We start from the raw sequence: 27,509 nt of genomic DNA, 5'->3' as shown, positions 1-27,509 counted from the left end.
TCCGCCTGTCTCCCTCTTTGACAGTGATGACTGTCTTTCAAACACATAGCGGCACAGAACACAACATGTGTTCACTTTATCCATCAGTGCCTGTAAGTCCTCCTCTCTCCACCTCCCCTCCCTCCCTTTCCTTCGACACTCACTTCTTCCTTCAATCATAATTTTTTGTAGCTGACAGGAAAACAAAGGGAGGCATGTCCACAGGGAGTGTGCGTCTGTGTACCTCTGTGCGCATGTGCGCGTGTGTGTGTGCATCTTTTGTGTGCACATGTGTGTGGGGGCGGACATGCAGATAAGCCTGTAATATTTCTATTTTGGATTGAAAGAAAACTGGAAGCTAGTTCTTCGGTGGCAGAGGAAGGATAAAAAAGGACCAGGGTCTCCTGCCAACTGGTAGGATGCAACTGAAAAGAATCACACAAGATGGTTCTCTACGTAGGTGGTGGTGGTGGAGGAGAGTGTAAGGGCAACTGTGAGAGAACATGTCCACGCACATATGTGCATGTTAATCGTATGGGACTGTGTGTACATATCTATTACTTCTATCTTGCACAGCTCCGTAAACAAAATGACGCCTGCTCGATCAGCCCCCGATGTCTTTCTAAGCGAGAGACCCCTGCAGTGAGCAACATATTTAATGCCTTCCTGAAATAGACAGCCATTGTACCGGGAAACAGTGGCTCTGGCATTGCAACAGAGCCACTGGTGAGGTGGTATTCCTCAGAGGAGCTTGAAAAAGGCAACTGTGGTGGAGGTTCGAACAAACACTGCCTGAATTTAACCTGCCATTGACCACAGACGAAACAGATCAGATCTCTAATATGAGTCAGTCTCTTTGAATGATTCAATTTATGGGTTGTTGAAAGACACTGACCAACAACCTATTTGGATTCATATTTGTAAGCAGTTGTTGACCGGACTAGTACACCTGCAACAATTATTTGCAAAATCAATCTGTAGATCATTTTCTTGATCAAAAAGAAAATCTACAGATTTAGTGAGAAATTGAAATAGCTGTCAATTACACTTCTTTCAACTGACTAACTGTTGTTGTTTATAAATTAAACATATGTCAACAACTTGTTTTACTATGCTTCTACAGAAGTGCAGAACACTTATTCCACACAATTTTTTAAGAATGTAAAGAACTGAAAAAGGTATTTTGTATTATTGTACATTTTCAATACTATTCTAAATTCTTGCAGAGCTACAAATGAGGGAGCAAAACCAATTCTTAATATTTGTGAGATACAGTATAAGGACTTCTTCCATTTCTTTACAGCTGAGGTATTGAGTATACTTTAGGAAGTGCTACATGTACAAGAGTTTGCATGTTCTCCCCGAGTCTGTGTTGGTTTTCTCCAGCTTCCTCCAACAGTCCAAACACATGCAGATTGGGGTTAGGTTGATTGGAGACCCTTAATTGATTGTTATTGTAAATGTAAGAGTGAAAGGTTGTTTGTCTTTGTATGTTGGCCCTGTGATGGACAAGTGACCGGCCTCTGGCCCAATGTCCCTGTGGTCCTCGAAGGATAAGTGGTATAGATAACAGATGTAGATAAAATGAGCAATTAATGTAAATAAAGTTGAAAGCAATCAATTATATCCATAGTTTGCAGTCTACCTCTGACCATGAAGTGACAACTGAAAGAAATGAAACTGAGCCGAGCAGTGTTCAGAAGAGAGTGTTTTAAGCAGGAGGGGCAGAGAGAACAGAGGTGTTGTATAGCATGGGATAAGAATAGCTCACAGAACAGTGACAAACAAAAAAGTGGTTTACTGGATAGATAATAAACTCAGGAGAGTGACTTGTATATGTGTGTATTATTTACCTCTTGTGAGCCTGACTTGGCCAGGTAGATGGCACTGCGCTGACAGGCTCCATCCAAACACACAGGGAGGAGGTGGTCCTGATAGCCATCACCATCTGCCAGAAAAAGAACAAAGAATTTGATTTAAAATCAACAATGCTGAATTGTACCAGTGGGAAGCCGCCTCCATTGTTTTCTAAAACTGTGGTATTTTAATATTTTACTCCATCACAATACCTCAGATTTGTTCTAGAGTCGACTTTGAGCTCAGCACAAAGAAAGTTGTTCGTGTTTTTTTATTTTTTTATTTTACCATGTGTGAGATGGATCACAGGAACACCTGCTTGTTTCCTACGAGCAAACACACATCCAAGCAGCACTCATATCTTTGAAGTCTTTTAATAATGTCAGTTGACTTGAAGTATCATTTTCTTCACTGATTTTCATCGCTATTAATTATTATTATCGTAATACATGCAGGCTTCATCGTCTAATGTATGAACAGGGACAGAGGCTCCCAAATCAAAACAACAGCTCTTCAAAGAAGGTTCACAGCTTCGCCCACGCACGCACGCCCACGCACACACACACACACACACACACACACACACACACACACGTTTGTACTTCTATCTTAGTGAGGACACTCATTGGTATAATGCATTCCCAAGCCCCTTACCCTAACACTAACTATCCAAAACTAAATGCCTAACCCTAACCCTTAACCTAACTTACACCTACTCCTAACCCTAAAACCAAGTCTTAACCCCAAAACATTCCATTAAAGGTGGGTCACAAAGTGAGGACCGGCCAAAAGGTCCTCACATTCCCAAAATGTCCTCACTCCGTAGGTTGTAGGCTTAAACTGGTCCTCACAAATACAGCTGTACAAGAGCACACACACACTTAACATGTCAAGAACAATCCATAATTTAATGTTGCTGAATTCTTTCAAATTACTTTTCACCACATCTGTGCGAAGAGAGTTTGTGATCTACCTGTTGTTTTCCCATCTTCAGGTCCTCAACTTTGCGAGGTCACAAATAAATCAGCAAATGAAAACCCATGACAATACATGATAATGTTGCCGAAAGAAAATAGAGACAACTCAAACTAGTGCAAATTGCAGAGATTAGAGCCGCAACATAAATAAAATCCTTCTCTTTAGCAGTGTGTTGCTAAAGACGGTGGTTGTGGTGACAACTGAAGAGAATTTAATATATTTTATTTACTGTTGGTCGGACTAAATGGGAGAAAAATTATTTAAAGGATTTTGAACATAAAAGCCAAATAAAGATGTACGATTAAGGCAAAATATTCAGCAACTCAAGCCCCCATCAAGGGAAGGATGTCGTAGTAGCTCACCTGACAATCAAGACAAAGACCATCTTTGAGAAAAATGTATTTAACGTGTGATTTTTTGTTTTAGTTTGGTGCATGTGCCATCCACTAACATGGAGGAGGCGGAATTCATTTATTTATCTGTTTCGCAGGCAACAAAAAAGTGGTGATCAAGATGCTTTAGCTTCACTTTTGGGGAGCCACCATGTTTCCAATCTTTTTTTTTTACATTCTATGATTGTGAGCAACATGTTCTGCTTAATGTTATACTTTAGATCAAATAATCTTTTATTTATTGAAAAACTAATCTGTATAATCAATAATGAAGATGATAATCAGTCCTGATTATTATGCTAAATATATAATGCATCAGTGCATCTTGAGTGAGGTTCTTCATTTTGATTACCTAAATGTCAACCTACAATGAACCTTTGAATATCACCTTAGAGATTTGGTGAGTTCATAAATACACAACACACGCACTCAGGGGTTGGCATGTAAATTGACACCAGACATAAAGAGGTGAAACTGCTTCCAGGCCTCTCGTCACACAGCGTATCTGAATCTGTTGCAACAGTGCAAGTGCAACACTCCCAAACAGATGTTGTGCCATGTGGAAGGGGAGAGCTGAATGACACTGATGATAAATGACAGTACCAAGCAGGGGAGGAGGAGAAACTGAACGCTGGCTGTCAGGGGCAACTATGCAAGAGGCAGAGAGGGGGAGGAAAAGTGAGGGAGATAACGAGATACAGTGGGATAGATAATAAGTCAACAAGTCCTTAAATGCACTATTCCTTTTGAAAATCATACTCTTTAAAAAGTTAAAGAAAACAATCAAGGTCCAAAGGTTGATACATTTGTTTTCTGGTTTTAGCCAGTGTCTTATTCTAACTTGAATTAAAGGTTAATGGAATGTGGGATGAGGAAATTAAATCACACACACATTTTTTATTCTGTGCATTCTCAGGACAGTGTTTCATAGAATTTAAACAGATTAAATATAACAACATGTCTTGTTTAGAGCAGATTTTGTACTTGGGCTCCAATTAAGAAATATTAATCTTGTCCAACATATTTATTGGTTAATTGCTTAATTGTTTAACATATAAATGACAATGTCGGATAACGATGTGATTTTCTTAAACTCGTTTAGTGTAGTACGTTTGCACGGCGTGAAATCAGGGAAAGCAAGCAAAGAAAATTTTGGAAAACTGCCACCACTACATATTTTGTAGCTAAAGAATTTAATAACTTATAATCACCGTTGTCATTACTGAATTTTATTTCTAATGACTAACTCATGGGGTGTTGCAGCAAATTGAAACACAAATCAGTTTGCTTATGAGAGGGGTTTGCGGACAACAGATATTGAACAGTCTTTGTTACAAAGTGGAGGTGAGGAGCATTTTCAAGGCAGGGAGGGTCAAACTAAATGACAAGATATTCGGACTCTACTGCTTTGATTTTTAACATTCACTCTTTTACAAAGTCCCCTGACTTTAGTGCAAGTGCCCTACTTTGATTCTTTCCAAACTCTTTTGCTAACTCCCACTCTGCCTGCATTCTAAAGTGCACAACAGTTAACACACATCTACACAGAGGCTACAGGCCTGCTGTAAATGTCGACTGCCAAATATTCTGTACTGGCTAGAACCAAAACTGTGCTTTTTTTCTAGACAAAACATTTAGATGAGGGCAATGAGTTCAAATGAGTTGCATCACTGTGGGTGTAATGGAAAAAACCTGGGACTGAGAATGAGAGCTGTATTTTGCAGTAGATAGACACAGCGGTGTGTCGATATGAGGTACTGGAAGCAGAGGAACAAAGCAGCAGAGAGAGACAGAATTCAGAACTAAATCGGCCTAACACAGGTTATCACTCACCATTCTGTCTCCCATGCTTTACTGTCAGTTCTGTTAAACACAGTCAGGTCCCCTCCCTGTGTCCCCCCTGTCTTTTCCTCCATCACTACCTTTTTTCATTTATCTATTCATCTGTCTCTCTTTTATTCCCGCTACGCTCTCCTTCATCTCCTCCTCTTTACACTCACTTCTCTGTCACTCCCTCTGTTCCTCCCTTCTCACTGTTAATGGCTGCGTTTTTGTCTCGGTAATTTCTCCTCCTCTTTATTCGCACACCCATTTTCTGCCTCCCGTCTTTCTTCCCTCCCTACCAATTTTCCTCTCTCCCTCCTGCTGACTGTGTATGGTGTGATGGATATTGGCTAAGAGAGCCGCAGAGGGAGGGAACTGCAGGTAGGGTTGAAACGGAGAGGGCTTTGAAGAGAGGAAAGACCTGGGAGAGGACGCAGGGAAAAAAGAAGAGAAAATAGCTAAAGGCAAGATAGGAAAGAGAGAAAGAGAGGGATGAAAAGAGAATATACTGTACGAATACACACTGGAATTCAGAGTATACAGCACGGCGCCAATAACAATGCAAATTACAATATTCATGCATACGCAAAATGGTGGGATGCTGTGTCTCATTATGAACCCTATGATCTCATAGAGCAGAGCTTCATGCGGGAGCCACTGTCATGTGCACATTTTCTATAAGTGTGTGTGCTAAAGGTGTAAAAGAGAGTGAGGAATGTGTGTCGTATGACATAGATCTTGAAACTCAAGACTGAGAGAAAAGAAAAACTATTTAAATTTTATGTTTAAATCAAATTAAGCAAGTCCGCAAACTTATGAGTGAATCTTGCTTTGAGATTCTGCTCCAGGTTGACTCGATTGTATAACATCATTTCCATGGATTCATGCTGTTGATTGCATATTCTGACTCAGCAGAAATCCAGACTCATTAGAACTGGCTGCATTTTTCACTCTTCAGCTGTTCAGTGCTGCTCAGTCTGTGTCCACTGCAGGAGTGGAACCTGCGGTCTGCTGCTGTTATAGCTGATCCACTCCAGGCTTCTACATGTTGTTCTCTCTGAGATGAATTTCTGCTCATCACAGTTAAAGAGTGGTTATCTCAGTTACTGCAGCCTTTCCCCCCTCTCAACTCTCTCACCAACAAATTGATTCAGTCCACAGAACTGCTGCTCTCTGGGGGTGTTTTTATTTTCACTATTTTCATCTCTAGAAACTGTTGCGTGCAAAAATCCCAGGAGATCAGCAGCTTCAGGAAAAATGCAAACTAAAATTACTCTAGATTGGCTAATTGTATAATTGCATGAAAAACAGGTGTGCAGGTGTTGAGGACTGTTCTAAATACAATTTTGTGGCTTTGAAGCTTCAGAGAGAATTCACTGGGACTGTGTTGGTGAATGGGTCTAATCAACAGGCCCCACTACAACTCCCTGACCTTTTTCTGAAACCCAGTACGCACCTGTCCGTTTCAAAATCTCTGCCATATTATAAAAATGTATAAAGGCAACATGATAAATCCTGAATTCCTCTTTAAATACACAACACATGTACCATGCCACACTGTTACGTTTTAAAATGACTTCAAAAATAAAGTGTTAATTAGTGCGTAGATCACTGTGGGTGGATTCTTATAATTGAGAGTACTACTTATGCATAATTACTGAGCAGTAGATATTAGACTAAGAAAGAGGGAGATGTGGGTTTAACCTTTAATGAAGGACACTTTTGTGTCAGATGTGCGTTGTCGTTTGCATATTCAGATGTGCAAATGAATATCTGAATTCAGAAACGGTAAGCCTGGGAACACTGTAATTTGCATTTGGACTGGAATATTTTTAAATGCAAGAAATATCACAAAATGCTGCTTGATTAGGAGATTTTATTTTTCCCTTTGCCGCATTTAATATGGTCTGGGGGGATGCCTTTAACAAAAATGCAGATGTATGCTGTTATGTGATGCTGCTTACACAACTTGCTCGGGTCTTTACTCGTCAGGCAGCACTCCAGAACCTCTGGGTTTTTTTAACAGGTAAACCCATTTCAAGGAGTGTGACACAGAGAGAGAAAGTGATGGAGAATGTGAAACTGGAAAAGCAGAAGAGACGGGCTGAAAACTTGACAAGGCAGCCGAAAACAAAAAAAACTGTGGAAGTTATGCAGTGGTTACAAAGAGAATGAGGCAGACAGAAAAGAGGGAGAGGAGGAGAGGTTGGATGTAACACAATATAATAAGATGAGTGAAGGAAAGAATGCCTGAGGGGAGAGCAGAGAGAAAAAGGCCGTCCTGTTAACATGCTGACTTACCTGCACGCACACACGTTTGCATGCAGACGCACACACACAGCATGATGACAGCCTTTCCAATTTTAAATATCACTTCCAAACACAATCCCGTCTCGCTGTCTGAAAATTTCCCTATCTTAGCGAACTGCTGGTCACAGAGCAGCCTCCCCCCATCCTACCTGCGGTGAAGCTCGCTGACACACTTCGTTGTGGGACTTTGTTGCGCTTTACCTAATGATGAATTATGCATCGGCCGCTGTCACTTTGAAAAATGCAATTACCTCAGTGATAAGGCAGATGGGCCTGTTTTGTCTGGCATATGCTGTGCATCTATTAAGAGTTTCGAGCTGGAAACAGCGGCACAAGCACACAAAGACAAGGCATGAGGACGGGTTACAGTATGAATCCATGAACATATACATACGCATGTGCACACACTGCAGGTTTAGCCAATGTTTGCTGCCCGTGGAAGATACACAAAAACATCACTTCACAAAAATATGTAAAACAAACAAAAATAGCACTCAGATCCAAAATGATTTCTACCTGTTTGGTGTTTACAGTATTTATCATGGTGAGCACGAGTGCTCTGAGAGAAGGTCAGTCCTGCAGCTGAGACATTAGTGTCAATTTTGTTTTTTATTGTTACTCTTATTTAGTCCAATTTCAAAGCATGGTATTCAATTGATTGTGAGTGGTACTTATTAAGTGTCAAATCCCTGAATGTAAATCACCACACATTAATTTAGGGTTTAGGTTCAGCTTTAAGATTAAATTAATGAAATAAAAGATCCCTGCATTTATATCTACAAATTAGTATTTGAGAGTGAGATAAAGGTTTTTAGAATAAAAGCCAAACTTAAAAGTCACTGAGCTTGAATACAAAGTCAAGTTCTGCTGGAGTTGGTCAACGGGAAAAAAAACTTCAAAAATCCAAAATGAATGTATAAATAAATATAATGGCCCTTAGAAGAATGCACATCTGCACTAAGACCCAACAGTCCCCTAATCAAATCACATTTAAATTCACTAGATCCAGTTTATTATTTGGATCTCATAAGTAGTAATAAAAAGAAAATGTATTCTCTGGGAAATCACTGATTCTCTGAAGGAGATCTGAACGAAAATTTAAAGGATTCTTCCCTGACTCAAATTACATCTTTCCAGCAAGTTTCATGTTAATCCTTTCACTGGTTTTTGCATAATAAGTAAGGGTGAAATAATAACCTTCTTCACGGAGGTAATAAATAAAGTTATCAATGGTTTTACCAAGTAGGTACACGTACTGCAAGTAACATAAAATGCCATTCAAATATGATTTGGCAGTTAACTGTATTTGCTATGTGAAAGTAGAAAGAGAGAGAGGGCATCCATATATTATCTGTATTGCTTATCCTTTGAGGGCTGGAGTCAATCCCAGCTTACAGTGGGCGAGAGGCAGCGTAAACCCTGGACAGACAACCCAACACACTGACATTAATGAGAGAGAGCATACGTGTCCAAAAGCACATTCAAATTTGAAAATTTAGAGCCCAAAATAGACGGATTGAGACCATCAAAGATACAGTATATGAGAGTAAGATGGCACATAAGCCATTAGCTATGATGCTTCAGACACCAAACTCACAAGGTGAAAACATGCTACACATAACATTACATGCAAAGAGATGCTTAGGCAGGTAGTCTGACTGCTCCCAGCAATTCAACGACCTTCCTGCTGATGGAAATGCCAGGATATGTGTCACTACACAATCTCAACACAAACTCAATATTTATGACTAACAGAAGACAATTAGAGATTCTGAGACAGCTGTAATCATTACAAACTGAACAAAGCGAGAGGCAGGAATAACTGAACATAGCTTCATAGGGAATTAAATATATGCTGTCAATGCAATTATTACATAACTGCTTTTAAACATTTAAATACACAGTTCTTTGTGAATCCCAAAGTGCAGTTTAGTAAATGAGCTCTCCAACAGATCCTCAGTAAAGCTCAACACCACAGAAAGGAGGCAGAGGTGCAGCCTCACAGCACTGCATCTAGCCAGCAGAAATATGAACACAACACAACTGGGATGACACTCAGCAGCCACTGTTGGTAGGCATCAATTTCCTTTCTAATGTATGGTTTAGAATTATTATTGCAGCGGTTATTATTGCATATTATAATATATATTATTTCAAATCACAATATATATTTGATGAAATATAGATGACAGATACAGGGAAGATGCAGTGGGAGACAGCGAGAGAAAGGTAAAGGTAGAAGGATAGAGGGAGAATTGACACTGATGTGTGATGGAACTAATTCCGATTCTAGATCACACAGGGATGCGATGCTCCTCTCTGCACTGCCTCCTCTCCTCTCCTCTCCCTCCTCTTTTCCTTAATTCCTTCATTACCCTCCCTGCCATCTTCACCTCCCCACTTTCCAGATCATCCAACTGAGCATATACTCATATTTTTATCCTCTTTTCTATCTCGGTTCATATCTTCTTTGAAGTGTGCCGTTCCCGCTTCACTCTTTCATTTGCCTCACTTTTTCCTCTTCTCTTTCGTTCAGCCTCCCTGTGGTCATTGATTCAAGGGAAAGCCAAGATGCGCTCCTTAATTAGCCTGGAGAGAAGCTGGTCATCATAAGATGGCCACACACAGAGAGACAAACACTGACTGACAATAACACCAACAGAGTTTCACTGGGACAGGCACAGGCTGTTATAGTGGGTAGGAGGTTAAATAGGGATGGATGCAAAAAACAATAGCACCTGAGCAACCTACAAACAGTGATATACATATTACTTTAGCTACACAAGTTTAATGTAACTTCAACAGATTGGTTAGCTGGACCTAGGATAAAGGATAACTGTAGCTATAATATGGGACAACAATATAAGATTGTTTACAGCCATGCTAACAGATCTGTTAATCATTTGTGCTGCACACCCCCAATCAAATCGAGCCAAACCGACCATATTCTGTTGTTTTTACCCAGTCTGAGTTTACACATGTTCGATGACACTGTGTGTGTGTGTTGGACAGGCAGTCTGTGTGGCTGGAGAGAGAGAGAGAGAGAGAGAGAGAGAGAGAGAGAGAGAGAGAGAGAGAGAGAGAGTTAGTGTGTGTTTGTGTGCGTGGCACCAAGTGATCTTTGCCACAAGTCTGGGACTATCATAGGAAGCTACGCAATTCTTTTTACACTAATCAACTGCTCATTGTGATGAATTTGGCAGGGACAAAAAAGATGATGATCACTATAATTGGTTTCCACTGTACTAGAATTTTGACAGAAGGCGGAGGCGGCACAAAATTTGACAGAGGCAGCCGCCTCGCAATTCTCTATGCAGGACAAACCTGTAGCCCTGTCATTTGTTGGCACCTCTCATATGATTTGTATTAAGTAGGGTTTGTTTATTGTCACTATATTTTAATGTAAATTAGCTTTAGAACACATTCAAAGTAAGAGAAAAATGAACTAAAATACAAACTATTTATAGAATATTTAAAAAACAGGCTTTTCTATAAATAGATTTTATGCAAACTCTTTTAAACTCAGTCTATATACTTAACATGGCCATAGATTGGTTTGGACTTGAATACTTATACATAAAGTGAATATGTATATGTAATATACTGAGATACTGTTGTATCACTTCAGCGTTCACTTGAGCTGTGTACATGTTTGTTTTACATCTAAACCAGATTATAAAGGAAAGAACAATAGATGCTTCAGGCTGTGATACATCCACCGTGGACAAGTGGCATTTACATATTGAAAGAACTTTTACACAAGAGTTCGAGTGTTGTTTTCCAATTATGTTGTCAGAGTCAATGTCCTCTGACTCATACTGAGTCTTCCATTGAGCCCAATTTATTTGATAAGAAATCCTAACTCCACTCTCGTTAGCACAGAGTATCTCTCTGTCTTAGCCTGACAGTATGGGAGACGCAGAAACTAGAAGCACAGAGAGATGAATGTGGTTCAAATTCAAATCTGATATTATTTGATTAGGTAAATCTGATGTAATCTGGCCTCAATTGCAAACATGGATTCAATTATTGCTTATAACACCCATATTATAAAGTATTTACTATCAAATACTATTGTTCTACATGTGTTCAAACACAAATCATGACGAGGTGTGTGTGTTTTAAGCAAAGCAAAGAGAGTAAGAAGGCTCTGGTGAATATTTACTATTCTAGAGGAGAGAGGCTCTAAAAAAGGGAGGAGGTCACTCCTCCCTTTTCCAACAATGTAATTAAGTCTAAAGATCCATGTGACACCTAAAGCTGTTTAGATGAAGAAAAGAAGGAGGAATAAGTGTGAAAAGCGAGTAAGCTGTGGATAGAAAGCAAACAGCAGATCAAGAGAAATAAAGATTGATAGCGACAGGCGAGGAGGGCTTTAATAAAGCAGACAAAATGGGACCAACATTTTGTTTTTGCATCCGGCAAGACATCTCTCTCTTAGAATTTGGCAGATTATGAGAAGCGTGACCCTCAAAGGCTTCAATCCCCAGCTAACGAGGGCAACGTCTTGAAGTGACATTTCAGAGCCCAGGGAGAAAAAAAAAGAGGAAAAGATTAAAGAAATGAAAAAGTTTTTGTTGAGATAAGCTTAAGCTTTAGATTTAAACAAAAAAAGATCACCGCCCCGAGAGATGATGACTTTAATACATACATGTTTGCAAAGCAAATTGCAAAATAGGCAGGCTGTCACACAGATTCCCTCATGACACACACACACACACACACACACACACACACACACACACACACACACACACACACACACACACACACACACACACACACGTCACTTCCCCTCTGGCTCATACATTATTGGCAATTTGGGAAGGGGAAGTTTGTTCACTAAATATTTGATGGACACCCTTAGCTGCAGTGAGATTAACAGATTAATCTTGCCAATAGAGATGTGTGTATCATCGCAAAGCTCTGTGTGCATTTGTGTTGTTCATGTGCACGAGAGTCACAAAAGTTAATTATACATGCACACAACATTACACAGATAAGGACAGCACATAGCTCAAACTTACTGTTAAGGGTCTTTATGTTACAAGAAAAATAAACAACTGAAAAAGGGCAAAAACAACAGTAGCAAAGCAAAATATGCTGTAAATGTGGGTAATTACCTGATTTTCATAAAATAATTAAAGTACTAGTGTTCTCATACAAATAACCACAAGTAGTCCTGTGATCTCAGTTGATTTAGTTTCCATTGTCTTGCAGGAAGAATCCTATGTATAATTCACAAATTCACAAGAAGTGATGTATTGTGATGGATTCGGATTTGTTTGTTCAGAATCAATACAGCAGAGTCAAGCAACCTAATCCAAGGAAAAAAAGATGGAACATGAGTGGAGGCACTGCGGTCTCTCCCACTTGAGACAGTCTTTCAATAAAATGTTCATAGTTTTTGGACAAGCTAACTTTCCTCTCTTAAAAATCACTGCTATGAAAAAGAATAGGGCTCAGCTTTAAGTCCAGTAACACCAGAATTAAAAACACTGACATTTTGTGGGCAAAAATAACTACCTTCGATGGAACCATTGCCATCAGTGGCTTTGCTTGTAGGGGTGAAGAAACTCTGTCGATATCAGTTTGGGTGAACTTTGACACGAAAAGTTTCTCCTTTGACCAACAGAAAACAGTCTTGACCTTGTGTTGGTGACCTCGCTGTTTAGTTTTGAGGAAAGCTGGAAACATGAGACATGTTGCAGCTTGTTAGCTGTACTGCACACTCTGCTGTCTCACTATAAACTGCTTCACACAGAGACATGGTTAGCAGTCAGTTGCAGACAAGGGTCAGTGGTCCAAATGCAGTCTGTTGATAGGTTGCTAACTGAGAGCTAGCAGTTGTCAGCAACACTAGTTTGCCAACCAGCCAACATTTAGAAACTTCTGCAGCCATATTTTTCAAAGATGAATTTCACGGTGCAAATCTAAAGTGTCAATTAGCCTTTAGCTGGTCTGGTTCAACCCATAAACTGTTTATACAAATATGGACGACATGACAGCTCCCCAAAAGTGAAGCCAAAGCTTCTCGATCACCACCTGGTGGTCGGCTGCAGTGTAGGTCATAAACCCCTCCCCTCCATTTATTAGTGTATGGGACATGGACCAAATAAAGAAGTCAAAGTACAGGTTAAATACAAATTTCTCAAAGATGTTTTCTGTCATTTCAGATAGTTCTTATCACACTGATGAATGTTCAAGTTATCATTGTTCTGGTAAGGTTGGAATTAGTTAATTATTTGATGATATTAAAATGGGGTGAAATGTCATGAGTGACAGGTAGGAAGGAGTCATGATTGGTCGAACGTGTGTACCGATGGGACCATTCACACACAGCTCCATCCCCTAATCGGTACTGTGCAGACTCCGGCTCCAAATGCACAGGATGGTGGCCTTTGTAGCTACAATATTCCAGCTTCATTTCTTGCCAGTCAGAGGACGTGGAGACTCGTCATCTTTATATTCAGTCTCAGGTAAAACCATTAGCTTTTGATGCAACTTGCCTACTTGTGCCCATAGTAGCAGCTGTTGATGAAAAGTTACATTGTCACACTTTACAGGTAAGAATAGCTCACACCTGGCTTTAGGTTATGGAGCTCAGTATCGTGTGCTCAGAGTTTCACACTCAGAGTTATTTACATCTACAATGGGAGGTCTCCTGTCCTTGGTCACCTGACCAGCTGCTCATGGACATACAGCACATTGTCTATTTTGGCAGCAGAAGCTAAGAAAGAGAGGACTGTTACTTATTATTTTTTCTCATTCAACCCTGTACTAAATCCAGTCTGTTGTATACCATTAGGTTGTTTATCAGAGTGGGATTTACCTTGAAAAACACGAATAAGAAGGCCCCTCCTCTGGCTGAGGAGTTTGCTCATACAAGAGCGACCAGCGGCCACTTTGTGGGGCACAGGCTGCAGCCTGGAGATTACAGAGCCTGCAGAGATTTGCTGAGGATAAATGTAAAGCTGAGCAAAACAATGAATACTACTGGCCAAGATTGTTTTAGGGGATAAGATGTTCAGAAAACTGTGGCTATATGTGGGATTGAGTGTGTATATCAGAGTGTGTGTCTGTGACTGTGTGTCCATGAATAAGATTAGCCTTTCTGGTAAGGGCCGAGCATGTGTGGTGTGTGTGTGGAAAAAGAATGTTGTGTGATGAGAGAGCTGTCGGGAAAATTCCAAAACCAAAAGCTCCGCAGCTTCAAATGAGAGGTGAGCTTGGATCGGGATGGATCACCCACACATATACACTCATATATATGAAGTGTCTTACTGTAAGTGTGTTTACACAGTGACTTCTAGTATTTTGGAGATTTTACATTCTGACTGTCTGATTACAAACCAAATCCCCACAGTACAAGTCACTGATGTAGGTTTCTAGGTTCTGTGTCTCTCTTGTGACCACACAAATCAAACACACTGGGACTGTCAAAATGAAAAATCTCTGTATTGCTCACCGAAGTCGACAAAGGAGGACTGTCCGACAACGCTGGCTGGTGGCTTTGCAGGCATGATTTCAGATTTGGTGAAGTTCCCGTCCTGAGAGAATAACAATTACGTAGAGACAGAGAGAGAGGGAGAAAAGAAGAGAGTGAAGGGGATTAAGCATTGTCATAAATACTCATACATATTGGACTGTGGGCTGCTGTTTTCTTCACGTGTCATAAATAAGTCAACTTCAGTCCAATAAATATAGTGTATAATGTCACAGATCCAGTGGCTCTGGTGTGAGACATAAAGATCGAGAGCAGGTGTAAAAATTAGCATAGTGTCTCTATGCTACAGGACCAAGGTTCAGGTGCCTTCAATGAACTATTGCAAAGTAACACAAGATGGCTTTTGTGGGTCTGTCAGTGTGCAGTGTGTGCATAAACATGAGAAGTGCATACATGTGCAAAAGCATCATTGCCCAGGAGCTGTATATATGAATATATTAATCAGATGCTGGAAAACCACAGCTGCATGCTTCTAAATAACCAGCAGACTGTGTGCATGATTTTTACAGGAAGGAAACCTCCACTGAATGATGACATTTTATGACTGCATTCACCATACATCTTAAAATACTGTGGTGCATATATCCCCCCAAATACTGATTAATGTTATGACATGAGATCAGATCTGACACAGTTTCAAACATTATATTGGAGAATTAGATATGTTTAAAGAAAATATTTTGCTCAGGTAACTCACTGAATAATACAATTTGTTTCCTTTTTGTAACATGCAGCTGCAAGCAGATACACTCATTGCAGCAAGGAGTTTTAAGTAAAATGTTAAAAATATTAGCGAAGATTTTAATAATTACTTTCTGGATCAACAGTTAATCAATATAATCTTTAAAAAGTAGTAAATAATATCTTTCACAAGTCCCCAGAGGTCTTAATACCATCTATAAAATGTGTCCAACCAATACTTTTAAATCTAAATCTCACAATTGACAAACAAGAAATATTCAGACTTTTGTTTAAACATTTACTTAAACATCGAGTTTACTCATAAAACCACTTTTGATTAAATTTATTCAGCACTAACTGATCTTCTGGCTGCAACCAAGGATGTGGTTATTTTAAGAATTGATCAGATAGATGTATAATGACATGTTGTGTCACCACAGGTTACGTGCTTCTTGATGCAGCTGGTGTGTGTGGGCGCACAAAGAAACCAATGGGTGTAAGTGTTTTGACACACACTGAATGCCACTGGTGTGTGGTGCCCTTTACAGTGGGAAAGAGAGAAAAAGAAGAGAAAAGAAGAGGACATAAGCTTATTGGGGGGATATTGTGTGTGTCTGTTTGTGTGTGTTAGTTTGTGTGCGTGTGTGCATGTGTGCGTCTGTGCACATGTGAGAGGGAGAGAGATACAATAATAGGTGAGACACAACAACAACATACATTATGTAAGAATGTACACATATTTGTATGTACATATAAATGTAAATGTATAAACTGCGTAACATTTGCACGTTATATATGCATGTTAATATTCTCCAGTGATAGCATAATAAGTCAGTGTACCATGGACAAGAAAAAATATATAATGTTAGATTTTTAAACATATTAATTTTAGTAATTATTGCTCTCTACATAACATTACACAGAACACTGTTCCCATGACACTGACATTGTAAAGCAACACACTGTCACACTGATTTCAACATCTACTACTGTCTAATGGTATTGGGACGTCTTTGTTTGAACCAAGGTTTTCCCAAAGTGAACATGTGTAAAACACTTGTTGACCCTGATTAGGTGGAAAACACTATTTTATGTGAGCACAGTGAGTTCTTCCTTCAATGACAACCAAATGACATCAACTGATTAGTCCTAACTGAAAGCTACTGTCTATTTTAGCTAAGCTTTTCTCTTCTCATCATAAATCTGCTCAGCTTCTAACAACAGGCAGAGTGATGGGAATATTTATTGAGAGGAAACTTCAGAAATGCCAGAAAGTCTTGGTAAATCATGAATCATGATCAGGTATCATGATTCTTATTCCTCCAGACAGACTGTCACAGAAAGTGCAATATTGATCATCCTACTGGCAGACTACCTCGGGACATTTAGATTAGCAGACTAATGAATATTGCTGCCAATGTGATAGTCCAGTAGATTCATGATGGTGTAACCTGAATTTTAGGTTGGTTAGTACATCAATATTTTGACATCTGAAGGAGGACTTCCCCATGACTGCTCATCCTTGACAGGAATATCACACTCTGAATATATTGAATCTGGAGACATGTGTGGAAAGAACGAGAAAAAAACATGTAAAAATATTAATAATTAATCATAATACATTTCAAGAATCAATTAAATGATCAAATGAACTGTAGGAGGCCTCAATAGTTATCTTGATTATTGATAGTTATATATTTTAGTTTATATATTTCTTTGATATTAATGTTTTATATATGAGTTTTTTTATTTTGGGGGGTTTATACCTTTTGTATATGCTTTGATTAAGTGCATTTGAGTTTATACATTTTTGTATATCTGTTTATTGTTTGCATATAATTTATATATTATTTGCATAATAGTTTGGATTTAGTTTTTGACACATTTTTTGGGATATGTATTTACAAATTATTTGTGTATAAGTTTATGTGTTTAATTTTTTACATGTGAGTTAATATTTTTACAGTGAAACCACCCTAATGACTTTACAGATTTTATTCTGAATGTCACATGGATTTATTAGCTATTAATTCCAGCCTGTATGCTAATAACACTTAAATACTGACGACTGTGACAGAAACCCTTAACGTCACAGTAGATATGTAATTATGTAGTTATCCCAGTTATTATAAACAAGGATTCCAATAAATGAATGCAACACACACAGAGTGAATTCATTAAACTTTGGAATAACCTATAATTTACTAAATAACTTATATTAAGATACAACTCTCTGTCTTACATGCATGTGTGTGTTCAACTGAACCATGGACAAGAAAATGACAAACTGTGAAGCTGATCTGTTCAAAAGCAGGGAGGGTGAACACATGTCAATCAGATTAAAAGCATCCAATCACACACACACACAGGGTGTTAACTCTCTGTGTTGAGGATGAGATCTTGGTGTGATTTACTGGTGATGGTTGCTTGATTGCAATGTTGCACATGTCATGATTAAAACAGTGTGTGTGTGACAGTTTAGAAACAGATGATTGATGTGTGAAGATGAAAGGATTACACGTCTTGTTATTATCCTTCCCTTCTGTTCATATCACATCCAACACATGTAAGGCAGCCACACACACACACACACACACACACACACACACACACACACACACACACACACACACACACACACACACACACACACACACACACACACACACACACACACACACACACACACTCTAACAGTGCAGATGAATGACATTGGCATATACAGATTTGTAGAGGTGTAAGACATTTTAAAAAAAATTTACAGGAGAGGGAGTCTGGAAACTGGAAGATTTTAACATGACAAACAACAAAATCATGCAGAATTAATGACAGTACTAATGGGGAAAGTGTGTATATGTCAAGTAATGTGCACTAGAAACAATGGTATTAAAGGCTGGATCTACTCAAAGTGCCAGTGTGTGTGAGACTGCAGACACGCAGTGTATCAATATTTGATGTATGGCTATACTAGCCAGGATAAACTTCTTTTCAAATGAAAAAGATTGTAAAACAAGGTGCTGTGCCTTACTAAATAAAGCCGGTCAAATAAAACATATGATTATCCATTGAAGAAGACAGATTTTTTTTGCACTGAATATTAAACTGCAATTGTGTGTTGTATGTCATAAAATTATATAAGTATCAATAGAAAACAAGAATACACCATCTTCAATAAAAAATGTCTGAATTTAAGGATTTTCTATCCAATAGCAGGGTAATTGGTTTCTCTCTAGGTGGGAAGGCCTATGTAAGCTCTACAATTTGTGTATTATGCATTTAAACCCAGAGGGAACATCTGTAATAGTTATGACTATGCCAAATTGGCATGAAATTAGCTATTTTGTGGGTGGCCATTTCATTATTTTCCTGTGTGAAAATAACAAAATTACAACCCAGCCCCACAGATTAGTTTGTTTAAGTGCCTAATAAAGCAGGATGTTAGAGTGTTTCCGATGTAAACAGTGTTCCTCCATGTAATTGACCTTCCTAGATGTATACACTTAGCAAGACTCTGACTGACATTGTAATCCTCACTATCGATTAATCAGGATGTATCTGTTCGCCTGTCTTTGTGTCAGGGTGGTAAAAACCAGCAGACGTATATTCCTTTGTATGAAAAATTAAAATAAAGAGACATCAAAAACACTGCTGTTCAAATGCAGCTGACTGCATTATGTTCATGTGAATAAGACAACAATCACTCACTAATGAACTTAATTATTATATCTATCATTGTAGAATTGCCCTTTAAAACCCCTTGACTCTACCCGGCTGCCAATGAAAACACCTCTCTTCACTCATCTCTCCCTGGCTTGTTGTCCCACACCCCCACCCCTTCTGTGGCTGCCTTCTCCTGTGTAATCGCAGGAAAACAGAGGAACGGGAAGGGATGGAGGGAGACTTAGGGGGAAAGAAAACAGAGAAAAGTAATTAAAACAGAGTGCTGGAGAACAAGGAGTGTGCTGGCCTGTGACCGATAGATGCGGCTGCATTGAACCGAAGACCGCAGTGGGATTAACAGGGGTCTAATGCTCTGAGGATGCTGGGCAACTGCTCGGCCTTGTGTGTTTGTGTATTTATTTGCGAGTGCGCGCTTGTTCTTCCACGGCCATGTATGTCACGTGCCTTTGGATGAAGAGCATTTCTGAATGTATCCGGCGTGAGCTCTTATATTTGGGAATTTGTGGCAAGATAAGAGGAGAGCATTTGGCTTTTCCATAGATTGAAGGAGAGAATGAGACGAAGGGCTACAGCTAGACTGCAGAGAACAAGATTCTCTCCTGACAAGGTTAAAACTCATTCTGTCTGTAACTGAGTGTGTGTTCACACTTTGTCTTGCTCCCAAATCCCCTCGCTCCACCTCACCAAACAATGAAACGTTATCAGTCAATTAGCAGCTGGAACAGTGCTCACAATTACAAGACACACTGCCTGAGACACTGACCCGTCCTACAGAGAGAAGAACTATTAACAGATGAACGATAAGTCAATTATTATAAATAAATGACAGGAAGAAAAACAAAAGGACGCTTCACACAGACACTCAGGGAGACAAATGCACACATCTTCAATTGAAATATGGTCACATAAAATACAAAAACACTGATGTCAAATGGCATCCTGTTTTTACTGAGGCATATTCTACATTTTTTGTTATACTTTATGTCAGGCAAACAAAGGATTACAGATGAAACAACAAGTACCTAAAGAGTCAGTGCCAAGGTTGAACACTTTAATAATAAACATTTTTGATGTTTTTATTTTGGCTATAGATAGAAATCTGCATCAAATTACACAGTCACCAGATAAAAGATTTATACTGTTTCAAGCAAGTTCAGTAGTTTATGACAAAATAGCAAAGCACTCAATCCTGTTTGCCTAAAGTAAGGCAAACAGTCTAAAGCCAGGTTAGCAGCTGAAGCTCAATGGCACTCTGAGCTAAATGCTAATGTCAGCATGGATGCACGGAGTGATAATACTAGACAAGATGGGGGATGTCATTACCTAATGTAATGGACAAACTCAAATTTTAAGCTTAAGGAGGCACTGGATGAAAGATCAGCAGACAAAGGTTTTTTTTTGTCTTTTTACAAATCATCTTCTGGCACTCATGAACGAAAATACATGCGTATTCATTGAAAAGTTGTCGAGATACAATATTTGAATAGAATTCAAAAATTCTAGAGCACTTTGGAGTAAAAGTCAACGCAATGTCTTCCTCCATGGATTTTGAACACAAGTTTTATGGCCATTTGTGCAAAACACAATTCACATGGAATCACAAAAAACATGCTAATGTGTGGTGCTGAATTATCAGCTGGATTTATCATCTGTGCACTGTAGACTGTATATGAAAATGGACGACATGATGGCTTCCCAAAAGTGAAGCTTCCTGATCACCACCTGGTGGCTGGCTGCAGTATAAGTCATACACCCTCCTCCATGTTAGCAGACTTTTTTTTTAGGTAATTCTTATCAAACTGATGAATGTTCAACTGTTCATGTTCCTTTTAACTTCTGTTTCAATTACGTATTTGATGAAACAGGGTGAAACTTCATGATTGACAGCTGAGACTGACTGGCAATTGGCCGAGCAAAGCTGCGCAGACTCTGGCTCCAAATGACGTCTTCAGCGTAAGATGGCATCATTTATATCTGGGATATTTTGCGTTCATTTCTGGATAGTAAGAGGAAGTGGAGACCCGTTGTCTATCTTTATATAAAGTCAACCCCATGGACATCGCTACCAAGTTTGTTGGCAATTCATCACAGAGTTGACAAGATGCAGCATTTCAGTCGGGACCAAAGTGCTGTCCTGACCGACTGGCAGACCGACACTGCCATCCCTACAGCCGTGCTGCTCACATGGCTATAACCACAAATGACTTTGGGCTTTCAGCCAAATTAGTTATTTGGAAAACTCTTCGAACAGCAAACTGGAATGATCCAGAATAATCTTTGTGTTTTCCACTGGAAATTCTCTTGCTTCTTCCCCTCACCTGATCAACATTCTTGCCACCCATCACGGATCCTCCTGATCTTCGGGCATGGCAGTTTATTTGCTCTCTCTCTCTCTCTCTCTCTCTCTCTCTCTCTCTCTCTCTCTCTCTCTCTCTCTCTCTCTCTCTCTCTCTCTCTCTCTCTCTCTCTCTCTCTCTCTCTCTCTCTCTCTCTCTCTCTCTCTCTCACACATTCTGTCTCTGCCAAATCCTTCAATCTCCCTCTGTTTCTGTCTTCTTCCTCACCTCCTCCCCTTCCTTTCTCCTGTTCCCTCTCTCTGTGATAAGATAGACTACTGTTCGCCTGGTGCCTCAACCTGCTGAATTTCAAATAGGCCCCTTCGACAAAAACCCTCTCCCCTCTCTGCTCTCCCAGAATATTAACTAGTCCTGCAGCAGTGCCAACAGTCCTGCACCCCCAACCCCACTAAAGCTTTGTAGATCAGTTTGCTGCAATAAGGAAATAATGACTTGATGGTCGGTGGGTCATCACTCTCTGATCACTATGATAATACCTTTGGTGGCGTTTAACAAAAGCACACTTGACCATTTAGATGGGTGCAGTAGTTAGTGGCAATCAATGGCTGAGACCAGATAAATGTAATCTAAACAAAAATGACCATTAGCTCTGTATGTCTGCTTCATTGAAAATATAAGCTGCTTTCAGACATGCATGCAAGTCTGGACATTTTCCTGAAATCTTCTGGAGGGACTGTATGTTAGAATGCAAATGCCAGAGTCAGTTACTGCCGACATTTTCAAAAACTTTGCTTGCTTTCCCCCTCATAAAATGTCCGGAACATGTGAGAGCACAGCAGGAAAATGACTAAAATATTCACAGTGAGCGAGTGGGTGTGCTCTTCCCAGGAGCCACCCCTCTGATCTGTATTGCTGCTTTCAGACATGCACTGAACTCCGGAGATTCTCTGCACTTTCTCTGGAGGAGGTGCATGTAAACACAAATGTCTGAGTGAGAGCCCTCGGATTATCTGTGGACTTTCTCTGCCTGGCACCGTGTACAAAGTCTGCAGAAAGCGTGGAGAATCCGATGCGAGCAGGGATCCGAAGATATCTAGAGAGTTTGTGGCGATAAGAGTCGACACCGGTGTCTGTGTGTTGTCAAGAAAATCGCGGGATCTCTGCAGCAGAATTGATGTATTACTTCTCGCCTCTGCCTGCTTCACCCGGCTGTTCCACCTCTCACCTGAATAATTTGTTGCTGTTGTGAACGTATCTGTGCAGAGAACCTCCTGCTGCGCTGTTCATGTGTGAAAAGCAAACCGCGGGTAAAGGCCGGACCCAATTCTCCAGACGAGAAAAAACAGCCAGGAAATATTTTGACAATGAATTTAACATTTTTGTCATTATGGTCAATGTATAATAATATCATATATTTGCTGGTTTTAACCTCCCATTATTATCTTTTGGAGATTTTGACCACAGGTATTTCAAACGTCACTGGTGTTGTTACTACAGCTTTGTGTTTTTGGTCCTATTGAAAGTAATAACTGCAGCAATGTTTCTGTAATATTATCAACTCTATAGGAGGATTGTGATATGTTATTTCAAAGAGAGAGAATACGAGCACTAACAAAACATATATGACTTGGCTTCTACAAATGATGATGCACACAGCAATCATGCTTGACTCACTCATGGCTGCCCTGATTGAACTGAACAGGAACTTTCAAAGACAGGATTTAGAGACAAAAGAGGAAGTTGGGAAACAACAAAGTCCAAGAAGACCTCTTACCTTGCTGAGCCAGGTCTCAAATGCTGGGCCTTCAGTTGTCAGGAATAAATCTGTGATAAGACGACAGAGAGACAAAAGAGAGGGTGCAATTCATGAAGCAATACGTCGATTCGTTTGGCAATTATAATCCAACAATTGGGTCCGAACTTTATCCGAAAGTCATGTCTGAAAACGGTTCAAGTATCATTGTTACTGAGATGAGGCAAGAATTAGCATTATTAGACCCACTCCAGACAACATCAAGCATTATGTGCATGGTAACTTCTACTGCAAATATCAGGACTATTTGAACATTATCATGTGAAAAGGAAAACACAAAAGGTGGAAACGTCATACAGAAGGAGCCTGGATAACGATAAACAGCACAGACTTATACATACAGTACATATAGCTTTCAACGTAACTCTGGAACTGACAGCGATGGTTCAATATAGAGTATAGGTGGGACTCCTCAAGTTAGAGATGAATTGACTTCTTAAAGCATCAAAAGAAAAGCAGATGAAAAGAGGGAAAAAGGATAGTCAGGGATATACCAATGAAAGCAACAGGATTTCACTTTGCTTACTGGAAGCTTCACCCCCTGGTAATGCCTGTAGCTCACTCGTCTGGAATCCTATAACCTGCACGTGTACTCATATTCTTTGCTCTTGAAGCTCAGGCTGCAGGCTGCAAATCTAATGTGGTTTTCTATTTGCCTCTGTGAGGGGACGTTTACTTTCATCACTGCATTCTCCGGACTGCGGTTCTGCCCTTGTAATTGGACATAAAATAAATATTGGCATTGATCTGCCTTTGGGCCCCGCTATACTCCTACTTGTTGCCGTGCTCTGCATGGGAATATACAAATGATAATGGAAAGGGGGAATGAATGGAGGGAAGAAAGGGTGGAGCAATAATGACAGGAAGAATGATGGTTGTGTGTAATGATACTGTATATGCAGCTGTGGAAATATACATAGGCTATAACCAGACTCGTCACTAAAGGTATAATATTATATCTAAAGAAAACAGTTCACTTAGTTACAAGTGTCAAACCCGTTTTGGATGAATTATTGTTTCTTGGTGCAAATCTATTTAATTCAGCCCTTAACTCTTATGGTTGATCTATGAAATGCTATCCCATGATTCCACTGTAGTCAGGGTTAGGGGGCCTCTCCAGAACAAAAAACTCTGAGGAGGTTTCTCTTTTCTTATTTCACCAGTCAAGTGCGAAGCACCATCAACCTAGCTGTGTGAAAGCTGCTATACAGAAAATATTTGATTGACTGATTGATTGAGAGAGCTCTCCTCTCCAGGAACATCTGGTCAGCGGAAACTTTTACACCTAGCTGTTGATGAACATCTGTTTCATGCTTTGCAATTTCTATCCAAAGTCATTTGTATTTCCCACTATGCAACATCCATCTGATGATCAGGATTAGGTATAATGAACCTGGCCTCATAATCAATACCATTCAATCAACTATGAGTGCCGTCACTATTTATTCAAACTTTGAACATTCACCCAAACATGTGGGTGGGGTAATATTTGAACTTTAATGACCAGCTCAAATTAAGAATATACAGTCTAGAAGTGCATCAGACCATGTGAAGTTGTTTTTCTTTTGATTCAGCACATGACATTCACTATCAGCTTGACCTATAATGCTCCGTTGTTTTGCTGCGCTAGCAAGCAAAGCAGACAATGATCACACCAAAACATTTGAGAAGCTGCATGGGGAAGTGTTTTGTGTTCTACATCGTAAACGGCAAAGTAACCAACAATGGTAAGGCTGTTCGTCAACTTTGTACCATGCAACCATCTTACTCTTCAGTAAGAACAAATCTGCAGACACCTATCAGCTTTCCACCCAAGTGAGGGCAGCAGGGAGAGGGGGTGTTATTAGTGGGTCTGTGACTTTGTGTGTTCACAGGAAAACAATGGTGGCGATTTCAATAAACCAAACTACAGCTGCTGCAGAAAGGTTGTAATTTTCAAATTTCTGACCAACACCCCCAACCATCACCCAAAACCACAGACACACACACACACACACAAACACACAGCCATATGACATCATATTTAAGACACAATTACAAAGTCAAACCATTTTTTAAGATGCATTACAGTTCAAGCTAAACTTTTAATCTTTGTAACTTTGTGGACTTGCAGACATGTTGCCCACACAGACGTTTTACAAATGCAAATAATGTTAAAAAATGCATGCATAGATTAGGCAAATGAGCGCACACACACACACACACAGACACACACAGAGCGTATATGTGCTTGCCTGCATTACTTAGTGTGTATGGAGGCGCACCGGGTGGTGTGTTGATGAGCTTGGTTAATCAGCCAATCAGGCTTTATAGACAGAATCCAGTCGTGATTGGCTGATTAGGTGTAATGGCAGAGTGTCAGTGAGAGAGGCATGGGGCAGACAGAGGAGCTGCACGGTGACATCTTCATCTAGTAAACACTTAACATTCTCGCTGGGGGGGGAACTTCCTCTCTTCGCTGCTCATCTCCCCAATTGCCTCAATTAAATTTTTTTACCCAAGTTGACAACTGCCAAAGTCTTTTCTCAAGTAATTTCTTCTCCTTTAGTCCAACATGACACTGTTACTTTGCTGCTATGACTCTCACCACTGTTCGGCAATGTACTAATGGTGTAAACTCATGGCATTAAAGTGGAAAGTGCCTTTGAGTAGCACATTGGACTTTAACCTGCTTTCTTCTTGGACACTGTAACACACATGAACTTGCTCTCTGCGAGGCGATGCATTTTAGGAACACGTCAAGAGGAAAATATACACGTAGAAAAGCCAAATCTGTTCACTAAACTAGCAATAAGATCATTTTAATGTAATTATTTTGGCATTAGTCTGCAGTCTCTTCTGCTTTCCTCAGGGTTCCTGCCACAGAGTAGTCAACACAGTCTCATAAAGGGGTAGCTAGCAATATAACTGTTCCCACCATCACTCACTTTAACACAGTTTTACTGTTTCAGGGACTTTTACTGCTCCGCCAAGGGTCTTTAAGGGCCTCTTTCAAGTTAAAGCAATATTATACACCCCAAGCAAGGAAGAACTGAAACGAAGTGGAGGCTAAGTGAAAGTCATTTGTGTAATTAAGTAGTTTAATTTCATTGCCATGCTTTGATTTTAGTTTCAAATTAGTGTACTCACAAAGCATACTATTACACTGATATACCATTAATCTTTACAGTTCTTCTGGACACGCTCAGTCATCCAAAAATAAATGTACAAATATTCAAATATTTATGTCTGTTGTTTGTATTGAATCTCCTGGACAATTTACTGATAGTGTAGACCATGTTAATTAATTCAACTTTGAATAGATACTACTTTTTCTTTCAGTTTGGTTGCCGACTCTCACCTCTGAGTCTAATCTACCATTAATAAGGAGAAGATGCTAATTTAAAAAAGGAGGATTTGATTTGCAGAAACTGCAGAAAGATGTGTCTTTCATACTTCATCCCAGGGTTCTGCTAAACTGACCCAGCATCTAAAGGCTAACTTGCTAAAAGCTGCTGAATACCTTGTCAGGTGTCTACACACCAAAGTTTGCAGCCTGCCAACACCACAGGGAACAAAGCCCCACTTAAAGAAAACTCCTGTGACATGACACCAAAGTCTGTTTACAGGTCTTAGACAGTGCTATACTGCATACATGAAAACTGTGTATAAAACCTTTTGAGGGCCCAGAAGGAGCCATGTGACGTCGGATACACTGTCTCAAGGGATGCAGTGGTCGGTTGGGGATGAAGATTACAATTGTGAAAATGAAATAAATCTGGGAATGTGGATTCACACACAGTGATGATACCAGACATCTGGAGCCCGCCTCTTATCCCCACTTGAGGTCTAAGGTTGCAATCGCTGCTACTAACATGTCACACCTGTATCTCTGACTGAACCATCTGCGCTGTAGTTGCATGCGTGTAATGTTAGCCCCAGGTTTTGAAAGGGAGGTGAATACTTGGAAAAAAATATACTTTGTTATCTGCATCAATGTTGCAACACTAAATTGATGACATATTCTTTCAAGACTAAGCCAACCACTGGAGGCAAGGTCTTATTGTCTTAGAACACAACTGGCTGAATTGAAATACAAAGTGACAGTCCTATTGCCTTCATACCCAAACATTTCTTCAAACGTGAGGGGTAAAGTTCATATTTGAACCAAATTCAAAATATGCACTCAAGAAACGAATCAGAGCATCTGA

The 27,509-nt window shown here is 39.7% G+C and overlaps 1 protein-coding gene across 2 annotated transcripts in view; it reads right to left on the bottom strand.

Moving 5' to 3' along the window:
- itfg1 (integrin alpha FG-GAP repeat containing 1) overlaps positions 1–27,509 on the bottom strand; it is a 178,212-nt gene that overhangs the window by 123,059 nt on the left and 27,644 nt on the right. For both annotated transcript variants that reach the window (XR_007032953.1, XM_035166993.2), the window contains exons 7-9: positions 23,281–23,330; positions 14,809–14,890; positions 1,833–1,927 (exon numbers count right to left, since the gene is read on the bottom strand). Coding sequence is in view for 1 of the 2 variants with exons in the window: in XM_035166993.2 (XP_035022884.1) it covers positions 1,833–1,927; positions 14,809–14,890; positions 23,281–23,330 (227 nt within the window). In the remaining variant the exon portion in view is untranslated. The remainder of the gene's footprint in view (positions 1–1,832; positions 1,928–14,808; positions 14,891–23,280; positions 23,331–27,509) is intronic.

Source organism: Hippoglossus stenolepis, chromosome 1, assembly GCF_022539355.2.
Source record: "Hippoglossus stenolepis isolate QCI-W04-F060 chromosome 1, HSTE1.2, whole genome shotgun sequence".
Taxonomy (NCBI): domain Eukaryota; kingdom Metazoa; phylum Chordata; class Actinopteri; order Pleuronectiformes; family Pleuronectidae; genus Hippoglossus; species Hippoglossus stenolepis.
This window is presented reverse-complemented; position numbering and strand designations above follow the sequence as displayed.